The sequence below is a fragment of the Notolepis coatsorum genome, assembly GCF_963971535.1.
Source record: "Notolepis coatsorum genome assembly, chromosome: 19".
NCBI classification, from domain to species: Eukaryota; Metazoa; Chordata; class Actinopteri; order Aulopiformes; family Paralepididae; genus Notolepis; species Notolepis coatsorum.
Genome location: NC_140183.1, coordinates 32124680 through 32143794, shown reverse-complemented (window position 1 = coordinate 32143794; position 19115 = coordinate 32124680). Strand labels below are relative to the sequence as shown.

At 43.8% G+C, this 19115-nt stretch overlaps 1 protein-coding gene across 1 annotated transcript in view; it reads left to right on the top strand.

Annotated features, from left to right (window-relative positions):
- plekho1b (pleckstrin homology domain containing, family O member 1b) overlaps positions 1-19115 on the top strand; it is a 100717-nt gene that overhangs the window by 70317 nt on the left and 11285 nt on the right. The window contains exons 3-4 of the mRNA XM_084335766.1: positions 1922-2062; positions 10975-11079. Of these exons, the coding sequence (XP_084191892.1) occupies positions 1922-2062; positions 10975-11079 (246 nt within the window). The remainder of the gene's footprint in view (positions 1-1921; positions 2063-10974; positions 11080-19115) is intronic.

Sequence of the window (19115 nt, the reverse complement as noted above, 5' to 3'; positions counted from 1 at the left end):
CGGTAGGTGCGTAGCGTTAACTGCTAGGTGCAATTGGCACCAGGCTTTGTGGATTGGGAGCATTTTTGGACGAGGCTAATTTGCATAGAAAGGGGACATGTTCCGCCCATATTACCTCATTTAAATATGCGATAATTGCACCGGACGCAATGCTGACGGAACGCAGTTCCCACCTCATTTAACCCGTTGCGCATCCTCTGTGAATAGCAAACTGAGTTTCAGAGCGATATGCACCGGCTTTGCATCGGAAAAAAAGCTGTGCAAACCCTTTGTGGATCCCGCCCTCAGTCTTTCAACTTAAGTGACACTGTATCTAGAAAGGGAGATATTAGCCTTCAAAGTCCAAGCCCCTTGTTCTGTTTCTTTACATATATCTATGTTTCACTGTGGTGAAAAAGGCAAAGCAGCGCCTCTATCATCTGAGAGTGAGACAGTTAAGGAAGTAGAGTATCGGGGAAGATACTCCACTCCTTCTACTCCGGGGCTGTGGAGAGCATCCTGACTGGGAACACCACTGCCCAGGACAGGAAGGCCCTATAGAGAGTGATGCGCTCAGCAGAGCGTACTACGGGTATTGCACTACCACCCCTGCAGGACTTGAATGAAAACATTGTATCTCCGAGAAGTCATTCTAGAATGTTCTGGAATTAAGGAAAGCAATCTTGTTTTCAAGATTACATGGGCCGAATGGGGTTTGAATCGTTGAATAGTAGTTGAAGTTGTTTTGATACAATTTATTTTCTATTCAATTAAAAGATCATGTAAACCTTCAATTCAAGGAAAAACATGGAATCATGAATCTTGGAGGTGTGACGTTTCAACAGAACAATAGTGATCTAAAATAAACAATCCACAGAGTCCTGATTCACCAGCTCCAAAGTCAGCTTAGTTTGTCACAGTTAAAGGAACATGCTAGCTAGCCTAGTTAAAGATGCACTATGCAGCTTTGGGAGAGACATTTTAAAATGATATGGTATATACATAACTAAATAAACAAACTGTCCTCAGAAAATTGTTTGAAGCTAGAAATCTGCCTCAAATGTTGCAGTTTCACTGCGGTTGTTTACAATGGCAGGGCCTGCAATTTAGTTTATAAAGCTTACGTTTGGTTCATGGTGCCTCAGTTCAATCACAGTCTGACACTGTTGGCCACTGAACAGCTCCATTGGAGCAGTTGTGAGTTGACCACTTTGCTCAAAAACATACCCAAGACAAAAATATGTAATTTCTTCCACACTGAAAGGATATTTTTGGTATATTAAGTGTTTAAAAAAGTATATTGATACCCATATGTCTGAGAGTACACTTGCAATGTATTTATGGTACCTCTTACTTGCTTTCATGTACTAATTCAAAGCACATTATTTAGTAGTGATTCATATGTTGTAAGTAATCTAAGCAAAAGTCTGTTCTCTCTGCTGCCATCTTGATAACAGGGACTAATGATACCTCCCTCTTTGAAGGGAGAGTCATCTGTATCTAAAAATCTGTTAATATAATTGTTCTTCTTTCAAGTAAATTATTGACAACTTAGAATGTTTATTTATATTGTTTATTTATTATTTATAAAAAAGGAACATTTTAGACCAGCTTAGACCAGTTTCTAAGCATGCGCCACCTGCCACAGAGTCCTTAGTTACCATAGCAACCACTCACTGCACGATTCCCAGCCTTTTAGCAGAGATCGTGATTCATTTTAAACATCTTTAAAAGTTACATTTAACCTGAAGATTAAGTAGATTATAGTTTTACTCAACATAAAATCACATCACATTTAATCATTTTCTCTGAATATGTTTGTTCTGTAGCAAGTAGTTTCTTTGTTGCCGCCATCTTTAGTGTTATGGATGTTGTTTTACTTTGGTAAATGTGTGACTGTGGCCAGAGTGTAACCACGCCCCCTGCGCCCCTCTCCTCTCAGGTGAAGGATGAGAAGAAGGTGCAGGAGATGGTGGACCTGTCAGACTACGAGCGCTCCGAGGAGCTTCGCAAGGCCAAGAGCAGGAGCAAGAAGAACCACAGCAAGTTCACTCTGCTGCGCTACCGCTCACCAGGCAACTCGGTAAGAAACAACCTCCCCGTCTTGAAGACACAGTCTGCCATCATTCTGAACATGTCAACAAGGGGTTTATTTTATTTGTATTATTGAGTTTGATCTGGAGATGGAAAACAAGCTTTATTTAACAGAATACATGTCTGTTTTTCTCCAATGTTTACAAACATTACAGTGTGAACAAACAAACCCAATTCTTTCATTCAGAAAAGGGGGTTATGGGGTTATGAAGGTGTGTCTGTAGGTCCAGGAGGTTGTTGTGACTAGTATAGAACAGGGGTTATGAAGGTGTGTCTGTCTGTAGGTCCAGGAGGTTGTTGTGACTAGTATAGAACAGGGGTTATGAAGGTGAAGCAGTTTATCGTTGGTCAAAGAGGATCCCAGCTAATTGACGAGGACATGGTGAGTGGATCAGGGCGATGACAGGAGCCGTCAATCAAAACCTAGACAGAGGAAAGTAATGATTGAATGTCGCCAACAGAAGCTCTTTGATTTTCACATTGGCTCTGTCTATCTCTCTCTTTCTGTGGAGATGCTTGTCTGTCTGTCTGTCTGTCTGTCTGTCTGTCTGTCTGTCTGTCTGTCTGTCTGTCTGTCTGTCTGTCTGTCTGTCTGTCTGTCTGTCTGTCTGTCTGTCTGTCTGTCTATCTATCTATCTATCTATCTATCTATCTATCTATCTATCTATCTATCTATCTATCTATCTATCATCTTCTATTTCAGTTATTTTTCATGTTTTTTCTTGACTTGAACATTCCCCTGGTCCTCTATGTTGAGAGAAAGTTGAACCCTTTCAGGTTATATGCTTTTTTTTATATATTCTCTCAGAATTCTATTTATTCTTCTTTAATTCTTCTATCAATATTTTCAATTGTCAAAATTCCATTATCGTAATGAGAGCTAGTACACACAATGACTTTACTAGGGGCCCATGAAAACCATTCAGGCCCTCAATGTAGAACTTAAAAAATATACAGGTTTCTCTGAACTCTGAACACAGGTGTCTCTGATCTCTGAACACAGGTGTCTCTGAACTCTAAACACAGGTGTCACTGAACTCTGAACACAGGTGTCTCTGAACTCTAAACACAGGCGTCACTGAACTCTGAACACAGGTGTCTCTGAACTCTAAACACAGGCGTCACTGAACTCTAAACACAGGTGTCTCTGAACTCTAAACACAGGTGTCTCTCAACTCTAAACACAGGTGTCTCTGAACTCTAAACACAGGTGTCTCTGATCTCTAAACACAGGTGTCTGTGAACTCTGAACACAGGTGTCTCTGAACTCTGAACACAGGCGTCACTGAACTCTAAACACAGGTGTCTCTGAACTCAGGTGTCTCTGAACTCTAAACACAGGTGTCTCTGAACTCAGGTGTATCTGAACTCTAAACACAGGTGTCTCTGAACTCTAAACACAGGTGTCACTGAACTCTGAACTCAGGTGTATCTGAACTCTAAACACAGGTGTCTCTGAACTCTAAACACAGGTGTCTCTGAACTCTAAACACAGGTGTCACTGAACTCTGAACACAGGTGTCTCTGATCTCTAAACACAGGTGTCACTGAACTCTGAACACAGGTGTCTCTGATCTCTAAACACAGGTGTCACTGAACTCTGAACACAGGTGTCTCTGAACTCTAAACACGTGTCTCTCTGAACTCTGAACATGCTTTTATAAATTCCTGTCAAATAAAATTGAGATATGGTCCAACAGCAGTGAGGGCACTGTATATGCATGCATACGCAAGTAAAAAAAGTATACCTAATTTATATTTCTGAATGTATACTTTACTAGTATACTATAGTATATGATTTATGTATTCAGAAAGTATACTAAAGTTGTACTAAATTGTATTGACACACTCAGAACTGAACTTCAATTCTCATATTAACAAAGTGACAAAAACATTGTTTTTCCAGGGGCGGCTAGGTGGTGTAGTGGGCAAGGCGCTCGCCACCAATGCAGGAGACGTTGGGTTCGAGCCCAGCTCTCGGCATACTAACACAATTGGCAGCGTTAGGGGTGGGAAAGCTGGTGGATGGGTCCTGGTTAGGGATGCTCGATATTGGCTTTTTTACCGATACCGATATACCGATATTGTCCAACTCTTAATTTCCGATACCGATATCAACCGATACCGATATATGCAGGGAATAATTTCAGGTAATTAACATTACATATCTCTTGTTGTGGAATTAACACAACATTATGCATACTTTTGACAATAAATAAAATCAGAATTTGTTCTTACTTGCTTGCCTGGGTAAATAAAGGTTATAGAAATGTAAAAAAATATTAAATCTTTCATTTTATTTATTTTTTTGAAAACCGATACCGATATTTTCCGATATCACATTTTAATGCCGATATCGGCCGATAATATCGGTAGGCCGATAATATCGGACATCCCTAGTCGTTGTAAAGAGCGACTCCTACAGTTCGATCGGGGCGCCTGCTCAGCGAGGAAAGGATCTAAGGGGGGTAGTGTGATCCTTCCACACGTTACACCTCTCAGTGAGAGTCCGCGCTGCCAGGTGAAAAGAAGCGGTTGATTGGCTACACGTGTGTCGGAGGAAGCACGTGATAGCCTCCACTCTCCCAGACCGACTGTGGGGGGTAGGTGCGCAGCGACCAGGAAGGGGATTGGGAATTGGCATAACGACTAACATTGGGATGGGAGGAAAACGGAGGGAAAAGGGAGGGGGAAAAAGATCAAAAAATAAAAAACATCGTTTTCCATCTCAGAAATATAGCAAAAGTACGACCATATATTAATCAAAACTATGCTGAGAAGCTAATTCATGCATTCATATCTAGCCGGTTAGACTACTGTAATGCACTTTTCACGGGTCTCCCTAAGAAAACCACAGAGAGGCTTCAGCTTATCCAAAACTCTGCAGCCCGACTGCTAACTAGAACCAAAAGGAGAGAGCACATTAGCCCAGTCTTAGCTGCTTTACACTGGGCTTCCTGTAACATTTAGAATTTACTTTAAGGTCCTTCTCCTTACATACAAAGCGGACAGGGACCTAGCTACATCACCAACACTAAATTACAGGCCAGCAAGAACACTGCGATCATCAACTGCTGGACTACTAGAGGCTCCCAGAAACAGTCAAAAAAGGATCTGTAATGCAGCCTTTATCAACTATGCCCCAAACTATGGAATAAACTACCGCAAAACATCAGAGAAGCAAACACACTAGATATCTTCAAAAGACAGCTTAAAATCTACTTCTTTGCTCAGGCATTTAAATGAAAATTCCTATCAAATTCATGTGTCGGTTCTATGCTAATTTTACCTCGCTATCTCCTCCCTCCTCTCTGCCGAGACAAGTCACATCTCCACTCCCCAGACTGTCGAGGTCGTTCCTATCACCAGCCCTCACTACCTCCCTATAACCGGTTTAGACGTGTCGATTCTACCTTCTTCAACGGACTTGACTCCCTACTCAAACTACAATATGGACCAACTAGCAAGCTGGTCATTTGCAGCGATTGATCGTATTTTTTCTTCAAGGAAGCAGAGCGCAGCTGATCTGCTGTGTCCAGTTGGGACATTTCAAGCGGGCTTTGCGATTGACAGCTGGATAAATGGGGATCAATCTGCCTTTACTCTCTTGAGATTGAAGATGTGGAGGATTTGTACATCCTCACATTCATGTTGATCGGCATGGTAGCAATCGCTATCGGGATCTGGATCTGTACAAGATTCATTCGGAAACACGATAACCGTATGGAGATAGCTACAGTATGGACAGACTGGAAGCCCTCCACATGGAACTTGTAAGAGACTTGCTGCCCATCCACGACGTGCGCTGCCCGCCCCCCCCCCCCCCCCCCCCCCCCCCCCCCCCCCCGGCGAGTCGAGAGATAAGAACAGAACATAGCGTTCCTCCTACGCTCGTTGCACTCGTCCCACCCCCGGCCCCTCCAGTCGCAGTCCCATCCGCGTCTATGCCTTCTACAACGCTGTTCGGTTTCCAGGTTCCTCTGATTGGCCACTAAGCCCACGTGACCCTACGCTAGCATGCCCCCTTATCGCCGCCAGTTATCGCGTACGCCCGTGCATGCGCATGAGCCGTGACAAGCGCCTTCAATGACAGAGCTCTCATATTTGCGAATGCATAAACTATATCTTAAATTATGGCTATGTGTCTAATATGGCCATCGCTTATCATGACTTGTTTTGTTTACATCAGGGTGAACGCTGTTGCATTCGCAAATATGAGAGCCAGCAATACGCAGCTCCAGTTAACCTAATTTATACCGTAATGATCATTAAAAAAATATACTGCATACCGTTAACTGGAATATGTTGTTTCTTTACACATATGTTGGATTATGTAATTGGTTTGTCATGACAAACCAATAAAAAATCGCTACTTTACATCAGGGTGAACGCTGTTACGCTGCCACCACCCACTTCAATGACAGAGCTCTCATATTTGCGAATGCATAAACTATATCTTAAATTATGGCTATGTGTCTAATATGGCCGTCGCTTATCAATTGACAGAGCTCTCATATTTGCGAATGCAACAGCGTTCACCCTGATGTAAACAAAACAAGTCATTGATAAGCGATGGCCATATTAGACACATAGCCATAATTTAAGATATAGTTTATGCATTCGCAAATATGAGAGCTCTGTCATTGAAGGCGCTTGTCGCGGCTCATGCGCATGCGCGGGCGTACGCGATAACTGGCGGCGATAAGGGGGGCGTGCTAGCGTAGGGTCACGTGGGCTTAGTGGCCAATCAGAGGAACCCGGAAACCGAACAGCGTTGTAGAAGGCATAGATGCATCCCATCCCCCACCCCCCTCTCCTCTGTGTTGGCACTGCTGATAACAAATGCGCATGTTGATGAATTTATGACTGTGTGCCATTATTACTACCAAATGTAATAATTGTGAAAGCCCCTTGAATATTGAATATTACTATAATGAAGAGCACTGCTCTGTTGTAATCCAAAATTGAACTATTTTATCACTGTTCTATGTTAAATACCCTGTTGTATGTCTGTTCCATTTTATAATTCTGAGACTATTTCTAAACCGAATCATTTTAAACTATTTTTGTCATTTGTATTACTGAATGAAACTGTAAACAGAGAACCTATTGGGATACTACTAGGTCCTAATGTGAAACACTGTGATCTACCTTACCTTGCTCATGCTCGCTTATGCCTATATTTTTACTGTTGTGAAGCACTTTGAACTGCAACTTCTGTATGAAAAGTGCTATACAAATAAAGTATTACTATTATTATTATTATTATTATTATTATTATTATTATTATTATTATTATTATTATTATTATGTTAAAGGTTTTACTTAACACTATGACGACCGGCGCGGCCCGCGGATTTAGGCCTCAGAGGACAGCAGAAAGTAAACAAACCGATGTACTTTCAAAGAGCTTTATATATCATTAATAGATAGTATTGCTATCTATCTACACCCGGTTTGAAGAAGCAAGTCCGTACATCGACGACGTCGACACAAACCTTAAATGGCACATTGAGAATAAGCAAAAGTCCTGTTTTTGTTTTCATAATAAAGACAATTCAAGCTTTTCCTCATGTTTTTGGAAATATACTGTAGAGATGAAAGCTGCAGCTGCTACTAGTGTGGACCGAATGGGCGGCAGCAAAGCATTATGGAAATGCCAGTATTCCGATTGCCGGCTGTGGTTCAATAATTTTTACAAATAATAGCTTGCAGCAACGTATTGAAAAAATAACTATAAACTATAAATTAGTTCATTTTTGAAACCATGAACTTTAGTTAAAAATTTTGAATTATGAACTATGAACTGAACTAGTTCATTTAAAAAATTGTGAACTGTGAACTGAACTACCGGTAGTTCATGTAGAAAGTGAACTTTCCCAACACTGGTAGAAATATACTTTGTAACAATCCGTAAGATCCTCTTTTTAGTTTATTCTTGTGATATAGGTTTGAAGTGCTTCGAGAAGCTAGTAAAGGGCTACATCTGCTCCTCCCTCCCCATCAACATGGACCCCCTGCAATTTGCATACCGCCCCAACAGGTCCACGGAGGACGCCATATCCCATGTGCTGCACACAGCAGCATCACACCTGGACAAGAGGCAGGGGAACTATGTGAGAATGCTATTCATCGACTACAGCTCGGCATTCAATACCATAGTCCCCTCCATACTCATAGCCAAGCTCAGGGACCTGGGCTTGGGCTATGACCTCTGCCAGTGGGTCTTGGACTTCCTGACTGGCAGACCCCAGGTGGTGAGAGCAGGCAACTGCACCTCCTCATCCATCACCCTCAACATAGGGGCCCCCCAGGGCTGTGTTCTGAGTCCCCTCCTCTACTCCCTGTACACACACGACTGTGTGGCTCAGCGGAGTAGCAATACAATCGTCAAATTTGCTGACGACACAGTGGTGGTGGGCCTGATCTCTGCCAACGACGAGAGGGCCTACCTGGAAGAGGTCAAGGTCCTGGCGGGATGGTGCCAGGAAAACAGCCTCTCCCTGAACGTCAGCAAAACAAAGGAGATGATTGTGGACTTCAGGAGGTCGGGGGTCAAGGACTACAGCCCCCTCAGCATCGACGGGGCACCGGTTGAGAGAGTCAACAGCTTCAAGTACCTCGGAGCCTACATATCCGAGGACTTGACATGGACCACACACATTAACAGTGTGGTGAAGAAGGCACGACAACGCCTCTACTTCCTCAGGCGCCTAAGGAAGTTCCAAGTCAGCCAGAAGATCCTTAAGAACTTCTACTCATGTACAATAGAGAGCATCTTGACCGGCAACATCACCTCCTGGTTTGGGAATAGCACTGCAAAAGACCAAAGCAGACTACAAAGAGTGACACGTTCAGCCGAACGCACAATTGGAGGGGGGCTCCCCACCCTCCAGAACATTTACTACAAGCGTTGCAAGGGGAAGGCTAAGAGAATTATTAAGGACTCGAGCCACCCGAACAACTGCCTCTTTGAACTGCTGCCGTCAGGCAAGCGATACAGGAGTCTCAAGGCGAGCACAGAAAGACTCAGAAGTAGCTTCTATCCCCAGGCCATCAGGCTGCTAAACGAACAATGAATGAACACTACACAACAACAACCACCAAACACACATAGCACACACATCCACACGCACACACTCACTTTAAACAAACACACTGTAGCACCCACTCCACACACTTTATAGCACACACCCACTTTAAACAAACACACTGTAGCACCCACTCCCCACACTTTATATTTATGGATGAAGGATTGCACTACAACTCGTACACCTTACTGTAAATTGTACCTAAAATTGTACCTCATCCCATTTCTGCTTTGCACTAGATAGTACTGTACATTAGTACACTGCATAGTATTGTGTATTGTATATTATATGGTAACTCAGAACATTGTACATATGTCTATACCGAACACTGTGACCTCATTTTCTTCTTCTAAATTCATGCTATATTATGTTATTATGTTATTTGATACTATCTTGTCTAGCACAGTCTCTGGAGCGTAACAGTAAGAAGCATTTTGTATGAAAGTATTCTGTACTTCTGTATGACAACTATTAAAGAACTTGAACTTGAACTTGAACTTGAAAAGCTGTCATTGCTGTTGCTGTGTTGACTTGCTTTCCATCTTGCAAACTCATGTTAACTACTGAGTTAGTCTTCTATTCATTCATGCTAACTACTGAGTTAGTTTTCTATTCATTCATGTTAACTACTGAGTTAATCTTCTATTCATTCATGTTAACTACTGAGTTAGTCTTCTATTCATCCATGTTAACTACTGAGTTAGTCTTCTATTCATTCATGTTAACTACTGAGTTAGTCTTCTATTCATTCATGCTAACTACTGAGTTAATCTTCTATTCATTCATGTTAACTACTGAGTTAGTCTTCTATTCATCCATGTTAACTACTGAGTTAGTCTTCTATTCATTCATGTTAACTACTGAGTTAGTCTTCTATTCATTCATGCTAACTACTGAGTTAGTCTTCTATTCATTCATGTTAACTACTGAGTTAATCTTCTATTCATTCATGTTAACTACTGAGTTAGTCTTCTATTCATTCATGTTAACTACTGAGTTAGTCTTCTATTCATTCCAAATAAACTGGTGTTGCTGCTAGTGATATAAAACACATCACTTCCTGTGTGCCGGATGATTTCCCCACACATTGTAAAGCACTTTGGATAAAAGCTGCTATATAAATGCACCATTTACCATTTATACACACATACAGATACATATGGACACATGTACATTCGCTCACTCATTTAAATGCACATGCTAATGCATACAAAAAGACACACACATGCACACTAGGTCTGACCCCTATTAGTCGATTAGTCGACTAATCGGTCGAAAGGAGCCGTAGTCGACTGCCAACCTCTTAGTCGAATACAAATATATATATATATATTATTAAAAAAAATGTCATCGTTCTTTCCAAAAGAAAAGAGGCCTACAGTAGAAGCGTGGCTAACGCTAATGGCACGCATACCAGAGGCTAACTGCCTACGAAAACAGGCACAGAGGCACTGAAAGAGGATTTCACCCATCTAATGAACACACTAGACTAGACAAATATCAAGATGTATCCATCAGTGGACCAATTGCATGCTTTTGCAGAGGACAAGAAGCCTTCAGTCGACTCCTTCAGACATTAAGCACCCCCCACAGCCCAAATGGAACGATACAAAAAAAATATATATATATATATATATATTTATTTTTATTTATTTTAAAAAATTTTTACTAATAATCGACTAACGGCAAATTTTGGCCAATCATAGTCGACTATCGAAATCCTTAGTCGGGGACAGCCCTAATGCACACTCATTTGTACACACTTACACCAAACTCATAACTAACTCTGTGCTTCCTCTCCTCTGTTCAGGTACCAAACCTGGTGTTCCTGGCTGTCAGTCCTGAGGAGAAAGAGTCCTGGATCAATGCGTTGAACGCCGCCATCACCAGAGCCAAGAACCGCATCCTGGACGAGGTGAGAGTCCTGTCCTCAGCACCGTTTACCAGACCCTGCTGTCCAGGGGTGACAGTGGCTCGGGAGGTAGAGCAGTCGCTTGGTAATCCGGAGGTTCCCAGTTTGATTCCCGCTCCTCCCGGGCAGCGTGTCGAAGTGTCCTTGAGCAAGACCCTAACTGCTCCTGATGAGCAGGTTGGCACCTTGCCCCGCCGTCGCTGTGTGAATGTGTGACTGAATGGGTCAAATGTGAGTAAAGCGCTTTGGATAAAAGCTGCTATACAAATGCACCATTTACCATTTAGGGTTGGGTGCTGTTCACATTTGAACCGATACCGGTACCAGTTCCTGGAATTCAGTATCGGTACCCAATGGTACCTTTTTTCTGTATTTAACTCTCTCGCTGTAATAACAAACAAAAAATTATTTCAGTATTGAGTCATTTCAACATTGTTATTTATTTAGAACATTTTGTTATTTATTGTTATTACATGGCGTTTTAACATTCTCCGAAATGCTTGATTGTGATTGGTCAATAGCGCTCGTCAGAGGTCCGTTATTACTCGATAACGGACCTCTGCCGAGCAATAATGACCGCTGTTCGCAGCTGTAGCAATCAAGCCCACTGACACACATTGCATCAGTGCAGCCAATCAGACACACCTGCCGGCTGCCGGCGAAGCTGCCGGCGATGACAGTGCGGAGCGACAGAACAGAACTGCGTCTGCATTTGATCTCGTCTTGTCGATGGTGTAAAATGAATTAGGTATATTGTTAGTAAGTTAGCCAAGTAATAAGCGGGATAATGTATAACCTATACTCGGTCATTGTCTCAAAATAATTGACCTTCACTGACGTTTAGAACACCTCGGCGAGGCGCCTCGGTCTAAACTCTGTTCTAAACTCTGTGTCGGTCAATTATTGTGCGACAATGACCTCGTAGCTATACATTATCCCTTACTTAACACACCTCACAAAAATCGCATGATCATGTATTATGTTTTTAAATGTTTAAATATCAACATTATCTGGCCACCCTCATCCATCAAACTCCTCTGACCTCGTCTGGTCTTTCCAAAGACCCAAGAGACGGGACAGTAATATATATATTTGTGGAAAAGGCTCCCTCTTGTCTAGTATATTACTCTTATACTAAACATGTAATGATACCGAAATGTGGTACCGATTGATCTAGCATGAATCAGTACTCGGACGGTACCCTTAAAAGTACAGAGTTCAGTACCCAACCCTACTACTGTCTCCTCCTGTCCTCAGCACCACATACCAGACCCTACTGTCTCCTCCTGTCCTCAGCACCACATACCAGACCCTACTACTGTCCCCTCCTGTCCTCAGCACCACATACCAGACCCTACTACTGTCTCCTCCTGTCCTCAGCACCACATACCAGACCCTACTGTCTCCTCCTGTCCTCAGCACCACATACCAGACCCTACTGTCCCCTCCTGTCCTCAGCACCACATACCAGACCCTACTGTCTCCTGTCCTCAGCACCACATACCAGACCCTACTGTCTCCTCCTGTCCTCAGCACCACATACCAGACCCTACTGTCTCCTCCTGTCCTCAGCACCACATACCAGACCCTACTGTCTCCTCCTGTCCTCAGCACCACATACCAGACCCTACTGTCTCCTCCTGTCCTCAGCACCACATACCATACCCTACTGTCCCCCCTGTCCTCAGCACCACATACCAGACCCTACTACTGTCTCCTCCTGTCCTCAGCACCACATACCAGACCCTACTACTGTCTCCTCCTGTCCTCAGCACCACATACCAGACCCTACTGTCCCCTCCTGTCCTCAGCACCACATACCACCTACATCCACCACCAGGCTCAAACAGGAGTACTGGTATTGGGAAAACCTGATAGCATGTGGAACATGTCAGAAATCAAAGCCAAAGCTGCTTGAAGAGAAAAACGTTAGATCTCTCTAATGGAGAAAAGTGGATTATATCTAATACATTTTTGGCCAAAGACGTCAGACTAATGGTTGTACTGTTCAGTATAAGATAATGGAGGAAGTAGAAAAGTATAGCCCTAGCCCACACAGACTGTAGCTGTGAACAGATGTCCTGCTGTCCAGGGTATTAGCTCACTTTCAATCTAGCACAAGCAGCCATCTGCATACTGGTGCCACTCACATGGTATAGATTTAATGATGTGGTTAGTACTAGAGAGGGATTGGAAATGCCAGATGTGACTCTCTTTCTCTGTCTACATGCAGAGTGTAGCGCTGATCAAAGCCTTCCCATTTGAACTCTGTCAGTTTGGGGATTGAGGGAGTCTCCTGCTAGGACTTGCTGTTGACCGCCGTACACGTACACACACACACACACACACACACACACACACACACACACACACACACACACACACACACACACACACACACACAATAACATACTTCATAGCTTTGACAGTGCAATACCTAGCTAAAGCATTAACCTCTTAAGCCCTAGCCCTATTTTCTGAAAATCCACCTAAAAATACATACCTAAGTAAATGGAAGATGGCTCCACTTCTACAAGGTCCTTTTGCATGTTCTTGGTATCTAGGGACATCTATGGATTTCAGGGAATATATTCCCAGTGTCAGAAATATTGTGTCTGTTACTAGTGTAAACTTGAGTAAATTGTAATGAACCAAAGGAGATTTTTTCATATTTGACAGTGAATAACGCCATGCTAAAATTGACCAGACATGAAGATCTTGAGATCACGTGTACAAAAGATCTAAGCAAATGAATAAAGGGAAGATGATTAAATGGTAGGTTTTGTAGATACAGTACTGAATTCTGCCATCCGGACACATGCAATTTGAAATATGATTATAGAATATAGAATATCAGGCCTATAAATTACCTTATTATGCCCAAGTCGGATCTATGTATCTAGGATCAAGTATCTATGGATCAGGTAAAATCTCCCCTTTCCAATGGCAGAGTTCAATCTGGATTTAGTATCACCAGGCGTGATTCACAAACCATGAATGAAATCTACTGTAAGTACAGTTACTTTTTTATAATGTAAATTTCTCCGCCATTTTTCATCAGATTGCAACGCCGTTTTTTGCTAGACGTTCACAGAAAGGTAGAGAAACTAACTGTGTTCTGTTTTATGGCAATAGTTTTCAGGTTTGTGCGATATGATCCCGAAAAATAAGAGAAATAAAAAAAGTCAATCTAGAAGTCAGATGATTGACAGGGGCTGGCGTGAGCTAGGAAGTGTCGTTTTTTTTTTTATTCGAAAGCCCATCGAAAGCCTTGGGTCTCTTCTCTCAAAAGACTCGCGTCAATCCTTGCCTTTTCCCGACTCGATGCCCTGAGATTTCTATGATCTTATATTTCACTAATAACAGTTAAAATCATTGGTAAACAAACGTAGTGCTGAAATATACACTTTGACTGCTGTTTTGACGGGGTTAGGGTCTTTACTCTTGGCTACATTTGGAGAAAAAAAATGCAACATTAATTCATACATTCTGTAGAGATGGATTTATGGCATGATGTCATTGTCGGTCTGGTACCGGACCGCTCGGGCTTAACTCTTTCACTGCCACCGACTTTCCCCATCTCTACAGCCTGACGCCAGCATTATTGACCATTTTAGCTATGTTTGCAGAACCATAGTGTGTTCTGTATTATAGCTATGGAGACAATAGTATGGCTCATTTGACAGGCATTGTTCATAGTCCATTACTGACTAATTAGTTAATTTCTACACACTGTACTTTGTTACACGCTAAACATCGCCCCTTTTCCAAAACAATCCAGTCTTTTTCCATAGATCGCAAGATATGACGCGTTATATGCAATAAGCCCAAATCGTCCTGGTTGATCGCCTGAAACCCCAAATACTCCCAAATCAAAGGTATATACCATGTACATATGGTGGGCGGGGGGGGGGGGGGGGTAGTCGTTATCGTTACAGAAACATGTTTCAGGTTTGGTCAAATAGACATAGAATATACCTTACCTTAGCCAGAAGGTACTCCAAAAAGAATAATTCCAATGATCCCATTGGCGATCGCAATGGGAGCGAGCGAGTCAGGACAGAAAGGGATCAGGACAGAAACTGTCTGAACTAGGCTATCAGAGTTCAAAAGGTAGGCGATACTGCCACCTGGTAAGATTCGATCGTCATTGCAATTCCAATGTAGGCAGATGAATCAGAGACACCTAGAGGGCTCCGGCTGACCGTATAGAACGGGGATCAAAGGAAAAGATCAAAGGATCAAAACCTGAGTATACTCGGTTTCTGGCGCTCAACAGGTGGCGAGATAACCCGACTATACTCGGGTATGGCGCAGAAAGAGGTTAATACTTCAGAGCCTTGACAGTACAGTACCTAGCTAAAGCATGAATACTTCAGAGCCGTGACAGTACCTAGCTAAAGCATTAATACCTCAGAGCCGTGACAGTACCTAGCTAAAGCATTAATACTTCAGTACTTGACAGTACCTAGTGTCGTGTAATGTGTTCCTATACCTCAATGAGCACAGTCAGACAGTAAGTACCTTTAGTTATAGCTTTTACTGAACGTTGTATCACATACAACATGCCGTGAGCATACTCAATTGCAGACTGAACCCTACTGAAGTCCCGCCCACTCCCTTATGCTATTGGCTTACACCACATCTCCCTTTTTGAACTGTTTGAATAACATTAACATTTCCCAGTTCCACATGAACATCTTCACATAACATTCACTTACAGATACATGTGTTTACGAAAACTGGTTAAACAATGCACTCTCTACATGTACATTAAAGCCTAGAGTCAGACAGTACTGGTTGGGGAGAACTAGGAACAACAGGAATGTCCTCCTGTGGTGTATGACCATGTCGGGCTTCACGTCTCTGTTCAGGCATAGGCACTAGGTGATGACGGTTTCATCTGATTGTGCAATGTGGCCCGCTGACAAGGTAGGACCGTGGTGTGTGATGTGCGGCTGTCACTGTGCCTGGTGACTTCATATCGGATCTCCTGGTGACAGCTTTGTGAGATTCTTCACCCTGTGTCTCTGGTCGAAGTCGAAGTGCTTCGAATCCATCCACCTCTTCTCTCTTTCCTTTTGCTGAAGTCTCCTTAGATCAGGAAGCGCTGGCTCCAACACCGCTGGGAAGGTAGGCACTGTTGTGTGCAGTCTGCAGACGGCGTCCCATGAGCAGCTGTGCTGGGCTGAAACCATTACTCAAAGGCATCGCCCTGTACGCGAGCATGGCTAGATATGGATCTGATGATTTCTTCAGCAGGTTTTTAATCGTTTTAACTGCTCGTTCCGATTCGCCATTCGATTGGGGAATCTCGGACTGCTGGTCGTGTGCACAAAGCCATAATGTGCAGCGAAGGCTTGCATGTCCTGTCTCGAAAACTGGGGCCCGTTGTCTGATATCAAAGTCTCTGGAATTCCATGCCGAGCAAACATCGATTTGAGGTGAACTATGACATCTGTTGATCTTGTTGGGCCTAGTTTGGCTATCTCCACATACCTGGAGTAGTAGTCAACTACGAGCAGATAGTTGCTACCGTTCAGGGAGAACAGGTCTGCCCCCAGCTTCTGCCAGGGCCTGTCGGGGAGTGTAGTTGGCATGAGTGGCTCACGTGTGTTCACCCGCTCTTCGAGACACGCTCTACAGTTCAGAACTAGCTCCTCTATCTGACTGCTCAACCCTGGCCACCACACAGCCTGCCTCGCCCGGTCTCCGCACTTGACCACCCCCTGGTGGCCCTTGTGTATCTTTTCCAATACACTGTTTCTCATTGTGGAGGGGATCACTAATCTCGTGCCTCTCAGTAGAAGTCCATCATGCAGACTCAGGACGGCGCGCTCCGCCCAGTAGTACCTCACCAGCCCTTCTAGTCTTCTGCGGTCTGGCCACCCCTGCACGCAGTATTGCACGACCTGTGTGCACACTCTGTCGTTGCCCAGCTGTTCTCTGAGATCATGTAAGTAGCTGCTACTTGCTGGTAGGTTATCCATGATGGAGTCGACGTAGATATTGGTGTCCTCCATCAGCTCTTTGTCCTGTCCTGTGCCGCCGTCCCCCAGAGGCGCACGTGACAGGGTGTCGGCTGTAGTGAGACTCTTCCCCGCGACGTGAGTGACGAAGTAAAAGTATTTCATGAGACGCATCCGGAACCGCTGTATCCGTGGTGGGAGAGCATCAAGCGCCTGTCCTCCTAGCAGGCTCACCAGTGGCTTATGGTCTGTCTCCAACTCGAAACGCAGACCCAGGATAAAGTCACTGAACCTCTCACACGCCCAGGTCAGGGCCAGAGCCTCCTTTTCAACCTGGGCGTACCGCTGCTCTGTGGGTGTGAGAGACCTGGAGGCATACGTTACAGGTGCCCAGACGTCATCGTTTCTCTGTAGCATGACCGCTCCCAATCCGTATGATGAGGCATCTGCCGAAATCTTCAGGTCACGATTAGGATCATACAGCTGGAGAACAGGTGTAGATGAGAGCTCCTGTTTGAGGTTGTCGAATGCCTTTTGCTGTTTATGTCCCCAGACCCACAGGTTCTTCTTAGACAGCAAGTCTCTCAGCGGCTTGTCCTTCTCCGCCAGATTAGGAATGAACTTCCCGAGCTGGTTGACCATGCCCAGGAAACTCCTGAGCTTAGTCATGTCAGTTGGCTGGTCCATGTGTTGAACCGCTATTGTTGCTTACACCACACCTAGCTAAAGCATTAATACTTCCTTACTTGACAGTACCTAGCTAAAGCATTAATACTTCAGAGCCTTGACAGTACCTTGGTACATCAGAGCCTTGACAGTACCTAGCTAAAATATTGATACGTCAGAGCCTTGACAGTACCTAGCTAAAGTATTGACACGTCAGAGCAGGGGTCTCAAACTCGCGGCCCGTGGGCCAATTGCGGCCCGCGGGATGATATTTTGCGGCCCCCTACTTGACATCAAAGTTTAGTGTTAATGCGGCCCGCTCGCAACTTGTTGCCGAGTCGTTGCGCGAGTTAGAAGTTTTATTTATTTGATCACTTGTAGGCTATCATAGCGCAGGCTCATGACAGCAACGTTACGTTAGTGACTTGGTTGAAACGTGATTCCGGAGTGATATCAAGTAAAGTGGAAGGCAAATGCATCCTCGCTATCTCCTCTGCGAGCAGTGCTCTGCATAACAGGCTGCACTGCCACTGTCTGTCTGTGTACGGGTCTGGTCCAATCACATTCAGCGTCCCATCAGAGTTTCTCCCCCCCACCCACAGTCTGCGAATCAGAGGCAGAGTAGGGCGGGTCTTCACGGAATGCGTGTCGTCTCTTCAGTCCGAGTCAGAGCAGAGAGTTGACAGCGCATCTACAGTAGCCTCGCTCCCAGTTTTTGTTAAACGGAGTGCGTTGCGGTGGCGATTGAATGGAACTCGGTTGACTCAGATCATCTTTAGCCTCGTAGGCATATTTATTTCTCAGGCGGGGCGAAATGCCGTCGTGGTGCCGCTATATATATATCAACAACAATCAATAACAAATAATAGACCGGAACAGGAATGCGAAGGAGACGTCAGTGACGTCACGTACTGGTTATACTACATCGCCCTCTGTAGAACACAAATGAGTAAGGGCGCACATAATAATAATACATTTAACAGTTTTATCTCCGTGAGATAAATGTAGCTAGTTTCGCCAGCAGGCAGCAGAAAAATAAGCCATTCTCTCTCTCTGATGCATACATAATAAAATAATGTATGACTGAAGTGATGGAGACCATGTTTGAAGGCAAACAAAAGCAAATCCCCCTCAGATCGCACAGCAACCAGAATAACTGAAATACTGGCTGGTGATTTGATTAAATAGCTTTGTGATAGAATAAAAAAAGATGCACAGTGCATTTCCATAGCTGCAAGTGGATGAGTCCACTGACACCACTGAGAAGCCTATGTTCTGAAGAACCGTTCATGTTCTGAAATGTTATTGCTAAATATTGAGAAGATTGGATCAGTTGTACCTTTTTTTTTGAATACTTGAAACTCTTTTTTTGTGGAATATTTGATGCGGCCCAGCTTCACCCAG